This window comes from Gigantopelta aegis, chromosome 10 (genome assembly GCF_016097555.1).
Source record: "Gigantopelta aegis isolate Gae_Host chromosome 10, Gae_host_genome, whole genome shotgun sequence".
In the NCBI taxonomy this organism is placed as follows: domain Eukaryota; kingdom Metazoa; phylum Mollusca; class Gastropoda; order Neomphalida; family Peltospiridae; genus Gigantopelta; species Gigantopelta aegis.
The window spans coordinates 48,367,071-48,381,240 of record NC_054708.1 but is presented as its reverse complement, the minus strand read 5'-3'; the positions used below and the strand labels follow the sequence as shown (position 1 = coordinate 48,381,240).

General features: G+C 33.1%; 1 protein-coding gene across 1 annotated transcript in view; it reads right to left on the bottom strand.

Annotated features, from left to right (window-relative positions):
- Positions 1 to 7,117: 7,117 nt before the first annotated feature.
- Positions 7,118 to 14,170, bottom strand: part of LOC121384528 (choline transporter-like protein 2) — a 55,977-nt gene continuing 48,924 nt past the window's right edge. The window contains exons 20-23 of the mRNA XM_041514958.1: positions 12,700 to 12,770; positions 11,863 to 11,951; positions 10,801 to 10,885; positions 7,118 to 9,186 (exon numbers count right to left, since the gene is read on the bottom strand). Coding sequence (XP_041370892.1) covers positions 9,083 to 9,186; positions 10,801 to 10,885; positions 11,863 to 11,951; positions 12,700 to 12,770 — 349 coding nt within the window. The 3' untranslated portion in view covers positions 7,118 to 9,082. The remainder of the gene's footprint in view (positions 9,187 to 10,800; positions 10,886 to 11,862; positions 11,952 to 12,699; positions 12,771 to 14,170) is intronic.

The window sequence follows — 14,170 nt, the reverse complement described above, 5'->3', positions numbered from 1 at the left end:
CTAGCTTTAATAACAACTTGTGCGCACACTTTAATAACTCTCGTGCGTACGCTTTAATAACTCGTGGGCACGATTTAATATCTTGTGCGCACGCTTTAATAAGTCGTGCGCACGTTTCAAATTTTTTTTTTCTTTTTCTTTGTATGTCCCTTCAACGCCTTGGTAATTTACACACCCAGTGTAGGTGGAGTCAAATTCTCTTACAGTATACCCCGCCTGTAATTTTCAACAATTAACTGTCACCCCAAGTAATGTTCGATCAATATATTAAAAACAACAATCATAATTAATCAAGTATACCAATCATAATTACTTAATTATAAAATACACTATTTCAACAATAAAATACATGTACATTTATATTTTTAAAAACTGTACTATCCAAAATATTGACATAATGTTTTTTTAAAATGATGACTCCCCAAAGTCAGTGCAACTAGGTCAGTAATCAGCTGGTTATGAGTTCAACTGATTTCAACAATCTTGTTTATTGTGTTATTTATTTACTACATTAATTTTTTCTGATAGGTTTTATTTGTATTTTAACTGATATCAATTTCTGACATACTGATGAGATCTGAAGTTGATAACTGTTCTTTCCACCCTATCAGTGATTTCTTTCACATTCTCGCAGTACATTTTATTTAATGAATTGTTAGTAATCATTATGGCGTGGCTTTAATTTGTTATATTAACTGGTTATATAGGTAACATGTCGGCAAGATAAATTTGTTGTAGAAGCATCATGAGGGGTAAATGGCTTGTTATGTACAGTACCTTCTGTGAGAGTGTACATAAAAATCTATGTACCCCTTCGTGATACTTCTACAAATTACAATATCTCCCAAATGAACATCAAGTCACCTCCTTTCATATGCCTATACTTACATATAAAGTTTAACGTTTGTTTTGTTTAAAAACATCACTAGAACACATTAATATATTAATCATCGGCTATTGGATGTCAAACTTGCATATAAAGAGTAATTATTTTAATTTGTGATATATCATGTAAACAAAAAAAAATGTCAGCATATTTGATAAAAATTGGTACAATATGCTGAATAAGTTTACACAAAACTTTCATAAAAGAAATACACAGCAGACGACACAACCCTGTTTTTCTTTAGTGGTGTCATTAAACAAAAGTTTAACCCTGTTTTCATCGAAGATGAGCCTGGTGTGGGATCACAGATAAATGGAATTATTGGATGCATAGAGAAGAGTTAAATAAAGACACTGTCAAACTTTGCTATCTTATGGCTGATAATGTTTTTTTACCAGCAACTGTTATGTTTACTGTGAACCACCATTAAATTTATTATCTCAAGCTTGTTGGTTCAAAACAAAATAACTTACAACAAAATAGCCCTCCAATACAATTTGTTGTCAAATCCATACCGAAACAAATCAGCAAAAGTTAGGACATCATCATCTTGGGAATCAAGTTGCATAGAAAGTTACCATCTATGCATTACAAATACAGACCAGAATACAACTTGCTGCCATTTTTAGTAATCAAGTTGAATAAAAACACACCAACCTTTTTAGAAATACTCCACAATTAAAGTTGAATAAAAACATATCAGCTGTATTAGATATACTCGCCAAACTATTTTCAGCAATTGGTTAGTAAAGAATGGTGAACTACGTACATTAAGCAATAAACAACTGTAAACAATGCCATCCACCATAATTATATGTGCATATTTTTAAGAGTTGATCCTGAAGTGTCTAAAAAAATTGACACACAAAATATTTACAAGTACATGTATAGTTAAAAAATGATGGAAAATATTTATAATTGGACAAAACAAACTTTTAAGCTAATTTTAAAGTTGTTGACCATAGTTTTCTAGATAAGTACCTTTTTTGTTTCACATGTTACTTTTTAAACATATTTTACACTGGTTTAATATTATGGTCAGTGGCTTTAAAAAAGTAGCCTAATAACAATGCAGAGTAGACTGTCCAGTCTGAACCTACCAGGACGTGTATGAACTCTTTCTTTTTTGCAAAATACATGAGTGAAAAATGCCCTAAAATATTGAGGGGGAGAGGGAGTGGAGGATTTGAATTAACCTGGGCATGAGACCTGCTCGCAACCCTAAAACACAAAAGTCTATAAATCCGTCCCTTTAAACACCCCCCCCCCCCCCCCCCCCAGGACAATCCACAAGCTGAGATTTACTAGTGTGTGAAATTCAGCATTTTCTGTTTGTCATGTGTTGATGAGAGACAATCCTACAGGTACATTACAAATGTTTGTATTTTCTCATAACCAATAAAAGTCATAAATGTTATAAATGTTTGCATGTAATAAAAAAACCTTATATATTCAGATCACCAAATCATGAAAGCAGCTTTTTTTCTATATACATGTATACAGTATGGGCCATTTACAATTATAAACATTTTTACTAAGCAAGAAAACTGTATGCTAGCAAGAGATTAATGCCAGGGTACACTTTTAAAACAAACAAAATATGTTGTTAAAATATTCCTTACCAAATCTTTTCTTCTCTATGCTTTTAAGATGGGGGTTGGGGGGGGGGGGGGGGGTGTTAGGAAAAGGAATATGATTTATGATTTACTCGTAAAAATGTGAATAACTATAAATGACCCATTAAGTGTTGAAAACCATCAATATCTTTGTCAAATTTAAAACTAACAACAATGTTTAACTGCATCATTTTATACAAGATATATGGTAACAATAAACAATGATAAGTTCTCAACAATTTGTTAATTTGATAGGTATAACGCTTCAATGACATCATACACTACTTGCACCAAACTATACATGCAAAACAACAGTCAAAAGATTTCATATTGGCATATCCGTGTAGTGAGTAATTATTTTAATTTGTGATATATCATGTTAAAAAAACCAAAAGTCAGCATATGCTGAATACGTTTATACAAAACTTTCATAAATGAAATACGCAGCAGACGACACAACCCTGTTTTTCTTTAGCAGTGTCATTAAACAAAGGTTTAACCCTGTTTTCATCGAAGATGAGTCTGGTGTGGGATCACAGATGAATGGAATTATTGGATTGCACAGAGAATAATTAACTAAAGACACTGTCAAACTTTGCTATCTTATGGCTGATAATGTTTTTTTTACATGGTATAACTATCACCAGCAACTGTTATGTTTACTGTGAACCACCATTAATTTATTATCTCAAGCTTTAAGGCCCTTTAACGTCGAGAAACCAGGTTTAACTATATGGAAAAAAAAATGATGAAAGTCTGATTTCTCATCAGTTTGTCAATATATCAAAAGACTTTCAGTTATTTATAATATACTGACAAAACATTGAGAGCATTCTGTAGTTTAGACAAAAGAATTTTGTCAGTGAAAAACAAAATAACTCATAACAAAATAGCCCTCCAATATAATTTGCTGTCCAATCCATACCCAGTGTGTTACACACATTTTATAACTGTATAATTTTTGAAAATGGGAATACAAAATTCTATCTCTCCTCTTTTCAGATTTATACAAATGTACATGTATACAGCTTCAACATGAAAAATAACAATTTTTTTTGTAAAATGTTTTCAGTTGCAGTTGTCCTGAATAATCTGTTTACGTTAATATAAATGATTCGTAATGGAGCAGTAATAATGACCTATGAGTCCCCAGTGTCCTGTTATGGAGGGGGAGGCATAGGCCAGAAGGTATTTAACCTTTAGATAATGAGCAATTAAGTCTCATGGGAGACCAAGGGGGGCAAACAAATCAGCAAAAGTTAGGAGTTCAAACCTGAGAAAACATCATAATCTTGGGAATCAAGTTGCATAGAAATTTACCATCTATGCATTACAAATACAGACCAGAATACAACTTGCTGCCGTTTTTAGTAATCAAGTTGAATAAAAACACACCAACCTTTTGTAGAAATACTCCACAATTAAAGTCGACTAAAAACATATCAGCTGTATTAGATATACTCGCCAAACTATTTTCAGCAATTGGTTAGTAAAGAATGGTGAACTACGTACATTAAGCAATAAACAACTGTAAACAATGCCATCCACCATAATTATATGTGCATATTTTTAAGAGTTGATCCTGAAGTGTCTAAAAAAATTGACACACAAAATATTTACAAGTACATGTATATGGATAGTTAAAAAATGATGGAAAATATTTATAATTGGACAAAACAAACTTTTAAGCTAATTTTAAAGTTGCTGACCAGTTTTCTAGGTAAGTACCTTTTTTGTTTTGCATGTTACTTTTTAAACATATTTTACATTGCTTTAAAGGCACATATCCTAGTTTCAAGCCATGAAAATTAACACTAACTTTAGTTAATTCACGAACCTGTAACACATTACAGTTACAATTGACTGAAACACGAGTCTGTGACTTTGAAATGGTGAAATACCCTTTAAAAACAGACTAAAACTCGACTCCATAACTGTTACTTCTCAGATGCACTTGTGTTTTAAAAATTATGAGAAATGCATTTTGTGATATTAAAAACACCAGGATGATCAAAAACACTTCGAATGTATGGAAATTGATAATCTAAGCAATAAAATCTAAGTAAAGTATGATTTATGTTATCAAAAACGGTTATAATAGTAAAAAATATGCGTTAGTGTTTAAAAACTAGGGTATGTCCCTTTAATATTATGGCCAGTGGCTTTAAAAAAGTAGCCTAATAACAATGCAGAGTAGACTGTCCTGTCTGAACTTACCAGTACATGTGTATAAACTCTTCCTTTTTTGCAAAATGCCCTAAAATATTGATTGGGGAGGTGGGGAAGGATTTGAATTAACCTGGGCATGAGACCAGCTCACAACCCTAAAACACAAAAGTCTATAAATCTGTTCCTTTTAAAAAGAACAAAGAAAAAACCCACCCCAAAACCCCAGGACAATCCACAAGCTGAGATTTACTACTAGTGTGTGAAATTCAGCATTTTATGTTTGTCACATGCTGATCAGAGACAATTCTACAGGTACATTACAAATGTTTGTTTTTTCTCACAACCAATAAAAGTTATAATTGTTGTAAATGTTTGCATATAATAAATCATGAAAACAGCTTTTTTCTATATATACATTACAGGCCATTTACAATTATAAACATTTTTACTGAGCATGAAAACTATGCAAGAAAGAGATTAATGCCAGGGTACACTTTTAAAACAACAAAAAATGTTTTGTTAAAATATTCCTTACAATTTTTTTTCTTCTCTATGTTTTTAAGATGGGGGAGGAGGGGGGGGGGGTGTTAGGAAAAGGAATATGATTTATCATTTGCCTGTAAAAATGTTAATAACTATAAATGGCCCATTAATTATTCAAAACTATCAATATCTTTGTCAAATTTAACACTAACAACAATGTTTAACTGCATAATTTTATACATGATAAATGGTAACAATAAACAATGATAAGTTCTCAACAATTTGTTAATTTGATAGGTATTACGCTTCAACGACATCATACACTACTTGCACCAAACTATACATGCAAAACAACAGTCAAATGATTTCATATTTGCATATGCATGTAGTGAATTTGCATTGCCTAAATTACCGTATTATATTAAATACTGGTGATTATTAGATTTTTCTGTTCGGAAAGACAGACAAAACCCCCCACAAAACTAAGTGAAATCTGAATAATCATTAATCATGTTTTAAAAATGTAGAGTTCTTGTTCTAGTAATTAAAAGTTCATCATTATTTTGATTAACAAAAATTAATTAACTACAACTGAGTAATGATGCCAACAGAAGACTGGTAATATACTGAAAATACCTACAAGCCCAACTATTTCTTCTTTAATAATTATACAGTTTCAGTAAAGGGATTTTTACATTAAATATGTGTATGTATATGATGAGGTTAAGGTTAGAATGTGATAAATACTGTAATAAAGTGAACTTTATTTTATACATGTATATATAAAAAAACTTAATATACACTTAGTAAACAATGTTAACTTTATCAAGTCTAGTCACCTGTCTATAAAGGGCACTTATGAATGACGGAATGAATACAAAGTAAAAACTTAAAGAAATCAACTTTTAGGCAAGGGAAAAGATGTGTTAATAAATACATATAAAGTTTAAAAATGTATATAGATAAAATAAAATTATTTACTGATCAATATAAACTAGTTTTATATAAAATGTAAAATAGTGGCAATTTTCATTAAAACATTCACATTAATTGCATATACACATGTATTTTTAACCACTTTTCGAAGGCCACATTTTAAGAGCAATGTATAACAAGGATTATGAGAGTACTGCTAAAGCAATACATGTCCCCTACCGAACCCAACAATTTTAGCTAAATATCTCCTAAATTTAAGGGACATACCTTTGTGAAAATTGGGTAAATCACCATAAAAGATAAACTTCAGTGTTCTCGCTGCTCCATTTAAGCAGGGCGGCTCGCCCGCTATTGCATGTTGCCACCCTCTTTTTATGTTCTCTGCCCTCCTTTATTTTTATGCACCCCTCTTTATTTTCCAGCACCCTACTATATTTTCCAGCACCTATCTCCATTATTTCCAAATGCATACTTTTTTCCACACATTAAAAAACCCCCAACAAAACAATGATCACACTGGACATCAAAGGAAACAAGCCGCGTTGTGTATGAAAAAGCAATGGACGAAACATTTATGAGTTACTGTACAGCATAATTTAACAGTATTTTTAACAGCCTCTATTTTGTCCCATACCTGTATCCATTTTATGTTTAATACAAACAAGAATAGTTACATTTTATTTGAGCAATGAAAACATCTCCGATTGAAAAAAACCTCACTTATTTGGTGCCAAATTTGTCACGTGATCAGAACAATCATTCTGTCTTTCCACTAACTATCGTCTGATATTTTGTCCTTAATTGCAGATATAATTGGTTGTAACTGATGATTTTTACTTTCTGTCATTTCTGTCATAGTGTTTATTCAGCAGTTCTTTATAAAAATATTATTAACTTTTCATTTTGGGCGGATATCATCGCTTATAAAAACAATGGAAGTGTTTAATGGTTATCATTAAAATAATTTATCTTGGGTGCCAAATAATATATACACCGTCTGTACAAGCTGCCGATAATATTTTATCACAGTGATCGATTCATTTGATGAAGATGGAAATAACAAAAAATGTATCCGACATTAGGGGATCACTTTACAAATATTAAAAATAATAATAATAAAACTTTGATCGGTTCAGCAAAACCGGAACTGCCTGTGAATGTCAGATGGATAACATCTCCGGTTCAATTAAAAGACAAGTCTCCTTGTATTCCGTATAAACTTCTTTTGCACTTTTTTGTAGGCAAAATAAGAAGTATGTTTTTCCACAAAGTCAACCTACACACAACAATATAGTAACCATATCCCCCTTTTTTTCTTCTTTTTTTTTTAGCTTTTCGTTTATTGTTGGGGGTTTTGGGGTTTTTTTTTGAAGGGTGTGGTGCTGCTCGGCCACCCTCCGTTAATTTTCACCCAGCGAGAACACTGATCTTGATAGTAACAGGCACTCCAAAACAAAAGGCTGGAAAACAATTTTTCACATCTAAATTCAAGGGCCATAACTCTGTCAAAAATGGGTAAATCGCCTTGAAAGTCAAACTTGATCTGTAACAGTACATTATAAAGCTATACACTAAATTTCAGGTCAATATCTCAAGGCCTTGATTTTCACATCTTCTAAGTTCAATGACCATAACTCTGTCAAAAATGGGTAAATCGCCATGAAAGTCAAATTTGAACTGTAGCAGTACATGATAAAGCTATACACAAAATGTCAGCTCAATATCTCAAGGCTTTCAAAAAATAATACTCGGAAAACTGTATGTGGGACAGACAGACAGAAATGAAACCCTATAGCCCTTTCTGGTTGGGATGTACAAGTTTAACCAATGGAAATATATCAAGAACGGAAGAATTCATCTGTATTCTGTTATGTTATAGAACAATATTCCTCAGTTTCCTGTTTACAACTTTGTTGATTCAACATATAGAATTTATTATATTAACCTCCAAGGTAAAACATTTGTCTGAAAGTAGGATAAGAAACACTATAACATAAATGATGTATAAATGATGTATATGAGTTAGAAAAATAATGTACAGTATCTACCATGAAACATGCAACTGACAGATCTATTTTTGTACCAAATCATGAAATGGCACATAATGTAATTTGTATTACCATGAACACTTATATTATTTACAATCTCATGGATATACAATTTCAGTGACCTTTAGAACATTAAATAATGACATAATGTGAAATCAGAAATCAACTTGGAGGTATGCGATAAATCAATGAAGACGGTTATAGTAAATGAGAAAAGTGAAGTTTGCAAGGCCACCACCAGTTTAGTTTGTTACAACCAGAGCCGGTTTATCCTAGTAGCACGTGTTATGGGCCCCGCGCTTCAGGGGGCCCCATGGTGATGTGTACATTTATTTCCCCCAGGTCATCTTCCCCCTCTCCCTGAGCGGGTTGCAAAATATATATCCTGGGAAGGGGGCTCCGCTGTTATTTGTGCTACAGGCCCCGCAGATTCTTAAGCTGGTCCTGGTTACAACCTGACCTAACAGGGTTTTTTTAGTTCATCTTTGGGTGGTCAATATTTTATTCTCATTTTTTAAAAACATAATAACTGAAGAAAGTGATACGAGATCATATTCATAAAAAAAAACCCTGTTCAGTTGGACTAAAGTAGAACAAATCATTCTCTCCAAAAATGTATGTTCTAAAACAAAATATCACATTTTTACTAACTTTATAGCTTCATACTAACTAATACACATACAGTACAAGCCATTTTAAAAGTAATATTGTTTTATATTGAAAATCACAGCTTATTAAAACTTGTAGTGAAAACTGTTGCATTTTAAAAATAACCTGCATTGAGTGGAACAATACATATTTAAAACTGACAGTAATCATCAGTAATCAGACTAGATCTATATAATTAGTATCTAAACTGATCCTTTATATCTCCGAGTCCCAAATTTCATAACATTCCGTGCATTACAACTATTACACGAGGTTGACCTTGGAATGATGACAGCTCACTTGCTTCCCTTCTTGTTTGATTTCTTCAGTATCCTCTTCAAACCCTTGCTCATGTATTCTTTTCCATTCTGTGACTGATCCTTTCGCTCCAACTCCTCCACTGAAATGGATCATTTGGATAAAACAAATTAACACATCTGTTGAAAGCCAGGCTGTCTCAGACTTTCAAGGTGCTATATCAAAGTTGCAATAATGGCGTTTCCCACCTAAAACATATATTAATTTTTGCTTTGAAACATAAAGTTTATACCTTTAGCTATAAGCCTATACAAAATTACAACTAGATAATTCAATTTAATAGTAGAATTTTATTTTTATTTTAGCGAGGAATCTTGAGTGTGTGTCACACGCATTAACTAGTGACATCACGGTTTATGAGTACACATTCAACACACTAAGTTTACCAAGAATTCTTTGTGGGAAACCCCTCTTGTTGTTATTATTCTAGAGTTAATTATGGAAAGATTATGCATGGGATAGATTAATTTGTAGTTATTTATTACAAATAAATGTGAAAATAACAAAATATTGTAGTTTCAACTTTGCTAAAGCGATAAATTACTCTGAAACTCGTACCTTTAAGTACCATTAGGTTCCCCCACCCATTTTTGTCCAGATACAAATCATGAAAAAAAACCCATTACAATGACACAGATTCCACAAAATAGACTGAAACCATGTCACCTAAATTGATTTCGCTAAGATCTAGGACAAAACACAATGTAATGCAATTTTTCACCGTCTGCCATTCTGCCTTTTTATGGAATACTCTTCAACCCCCCTACTAAAGTCTGTGCACATGTGCCTGCTACGCTAGAATAAATGTTTAGCTCTGTGAGAGTTTAAAAAGTTTGTTTTGTTTAACAACACCACTAGAGCACATTGATTTTTATTAATTATCAGCTATTGGATGTCAAAGATTTGGCAATTATGACTCGTAGTCATCAGAGGAAACCTGCTACATTTTTCCATTAGTAACAAGGGATCTTTTATATGCACCATCCCACAGACAAGATAGCACATACCAGTCTTTGTGCACTGGCTAGATCGAGAAATAGCCCAATGGGCCCACCGACGGGGATCAAATCACAGACTGACTGCGCATCAAGCAAACGCTTTACCACTGGACTACATCCCGTCCCACTCATGCAAGGATGATTCAATAGCTTAAACTGCAGTCTGTTGCCCACCTGCAACATCCCGCCCCACTCATGCAAGGATGATTCAATAGCTTAAACTGCAGTCTGTTGCCCACCTGCAACATCCCGCCCCACTCGTGCAAGGATGATTCAATAGCTTACACTGCAGTCTGTTGCCCACCTGCAACATCCCGCCCCACTCGTGCAAGGGTGATTCAATAGCTTACACTGCAGTCTGTTGCCCACCTGCAACATCCCGCCCCACTCGTGCAAGGATGATTCAATAGCTTACACTGCAGTCTGTTGCCCACCTGCAACATCCCGCCCCACTCATGCAAGGGTGATTCAATAGCTTACACTGCAGTCTGTTGCCCACCTGCAACATCCCGCCCCACTCATGCAAGGGTGATTCAATAGCTTACACTGCAGTCTGTTGCCCACCTGCAACATTGGGCTTGAATAGTTGTAAACCGGTGGGCACTGCATTTCCAGAATTGATGGATGGTCCAGGGTCTGAACCTTAAAACTGCTACTGTAGGTAATATTATTTTTAAAAGTACAAGTGGAAATCTTACAGAAACACAAGAAGAGAGTATCCACTGCCATGCTGTAGACGTTGAAGAAAGTCGTAGCTATCAAGAATGTCCCAATTATCAGAATCTGAAAACAGAATGCACATGAAACAAACTAATCATGTAATTTAATTAAAACATTAAGTAATGAAATTAACTGAATTTTGCATTACGTGATGTATATTGGTATAATATTAATATGCTAATTTAAAGACATTATTCACAAATAAGAGAATGACCTACAGTGCTTATGAATACAAAACTAAATAATGATAACACAATTTCCTGTCATTGAGTGTAAGTTAAAATTTAACGGCGTTCGATTAGATTTGTTTTTGTGGGGGGTTTTGAGGATCGCTTTGTCAGATATGTTTGCACAGCAGTATTATTAAATAAATGTTAATTTAATAATTAAATAAAGATATTTCTTTTTTATTATTAAGTAAATGTTAATTTAATAATTAAATAAAGATAATTTTTTGTTCAAATTGTTTTTAAAGTCTATGGTCAAGTAAATTTTCCGGAAAAGTTCCATCTGAAGAAATATATCATGGCATTATGTGTTTTCGATATTAACAAAAGGCAAAAGATATTGTCAAAAATTGGGAAAGATGTATAAAATAAATAGACCATTTCATGGGTTTTTTTCGAAATTAGTGAAAATATGTTTTTCACACATCACTCATTGACATAAAATCTAATTAAAAAAAAAAAAAATGAAATAACCTGTATTTATTTCACAAGTTTATAGTGTGCAAGCATGTTACACCACGAGACTACATGGTAAGTTATTTACTTCATCTGGAAAATTAGTTGAATTTTGTGGAATTGATAAAATGCTAAGCATCCTGGCTAGGGATATGATGCCATTCGCGTTAACACATACTAAGTATACCAGATTTGGTATTACACATGTTCAATAAACAATTCTTTTTTACTGCACGGTCAGAATATTTTTTATTTAAGTGGGTATGTAATAAAGATGATTTGTTACAAAAACTCATCGACATGACAACCATCTTGCCTTTTGGTACGTAAGTATTCCTATAATAGAACATCACTCACAATCACAGGCACAAGGTAGTAAGTCAACGTTGGAACGAAATTTTCAAAAAATGGAATCTTTGCCTGGAACCAGAAAAACGCACCGACACCTGGAAAACAAAATCAGACTAGTTTAATAATGCAGTAATGACAACTAAACTTTAAACCAGGTAAGTTCGAGGCTCCACAAGTAGATCTAACAGGCAAAATTATACATGAAATTGACAATGTTGCTTTTCATATGCATATAATTTTTCTTACAATTTTTCTTTTAACTGCATTATTAGCATAATATTATCCACATAATAGATGAAAATATATTTAATATATCTACTGGACATGAAAATATGCACTGCATAGATTACATTTTGATATATTTTATTTGTCACTTGATGATTATATTTAAGATTCTGTGATATGTATAAGTTTCATGTTAATTAGCTTCTGCCCCAAGAGAAATGATATACCGTAATAGTAAATTGTTTAATAGTACACATATAAAAGATACTGAAAGTCGGAAATCTGAACAAGATAAAAATCTCTACAAATTAAAAATTGTAAAGCTCCTAAAATATAACAGCGTTCTTACACTTGAAAAAACAAAATTCAAGGACATTTCCAGGACTTTTCAAGGACATTAAAAAAAATTCCAGGACATGAAATTTTCAATCATTGAATGTTTTTATAACAAATTGTTGTCTGAATTTAGACAGGTTATGAAGACAACAAAAGTAAAGATGCAAAAAAATAAACCAACAACTTTTTGGCCTAAATTTCCAAATCACACATTGATTCATGGACATTCCAGGATGCGTAATAACCGTGGATACTGAACATGAAATAAATATCTCCACTTACCTACAGCTCCTGTTACCATCAGTTTACTCACAAGCATGATAAAGTCGGCCACTCTGTCAAGAACAAGCGTTCTGAAATGAACAAAATTAAAACGTTGTACTCAATAATGATTATTAAATACAGTCAGGTTCCCAGTATACAAAACAAAAAAACAAAACTACAAAACAATTTCCCACTTATTGAAAGTGGACAAACTATGAAAATGAAGTCAAATTTCATTTTGGGGATAAATATGTTGTATTTGACAATTTTTGGATGAAATGCTGGTTTTATCGTTGCAAATTAAGTTTTATCAGTGACACGAAGCAGATATATGGCAAAAACGGATATTTGAGACTGCAAATGGTCATATTCAACATAGTTATCCTCTAAATCGATTAAAAGTGTTTTTAGTCCAACTTTCTCGAACCATTGGCATAGCCACGATTTTATATTGGAGATGGGGGAGGGGGGAGGAGATGGGAGGGGGAGGGGTGGAACCCATATTTGGGGACCAATCTACACTATGTATCTATGTATGCAAAAACTAATTAAAAAAAGTTTTTACCACATACACACTTAACTAGAAAGGTGGTCATGGAACGCTGATATTTTCCCACTCTTGTGCAATCAAACATATGGATAATTTTACATTTTACACCATTTAATGGTAACACATATTAAAGGTATTTATTTCTTAGTGAATAGTAACTTTCCTATAAACAGCTGCATATTTTTAACAAGGTCTGTCAGCCTACAGAGCTCCACTATTTAATTTTAAATTCTATCACAAGTAGATGATAATTAATTCATAGAGACTGTCCCAGAGGATCATTCTACCAAGTTTCAGAGAATTCCAATGAACACTCTAGGAGATGGACTTCAAAGGAAAGTTGATGGACAGATAGATGATGGATAGTGAAGCTAAAATGCACTTCAGATATTTTGACTTAAACAAAGTTTGTTTTGTGTAACGACACCACTGGAGCACATTGATTAATTAATCATTGGCTATTGGATGTCAAACATTTAGTAATTCTGACACATAGTCATCAGAGGAAACCCCACTACATTTTTTCTAATGTAGCAAGGGATCTTTTATATGCACTTTCCCACAGACAGGAAAACACACACCACAGCCTTTGTCCAGCTGTGGTGCACTGGTTGGAACGGGAAAAAACCCAATCAGCTGAATGAATCCACCAAGGCAGTGCGATCCTACGATGCAAGCACCTCAAGCGAGCACTCAACTGACTGAGCTAAACTCCACCCTGTTTGACGTAAACAAGTCTGAATTAAACATGCGATGACAACATTTTCATAAATTCGACCCTGAAATGTTTTACAGTTACCAGTCATGTGCAGATTATGCTTTAGGTAAGGGGGTTTCTGAAACAATACGTAAATGTTTATAATTTGAAAGTGTAAATTTTACATGGACATCAATTTAGATCTACGTGGTGGGGTTGGGTTTTTTTTAGCCGGGGGACGG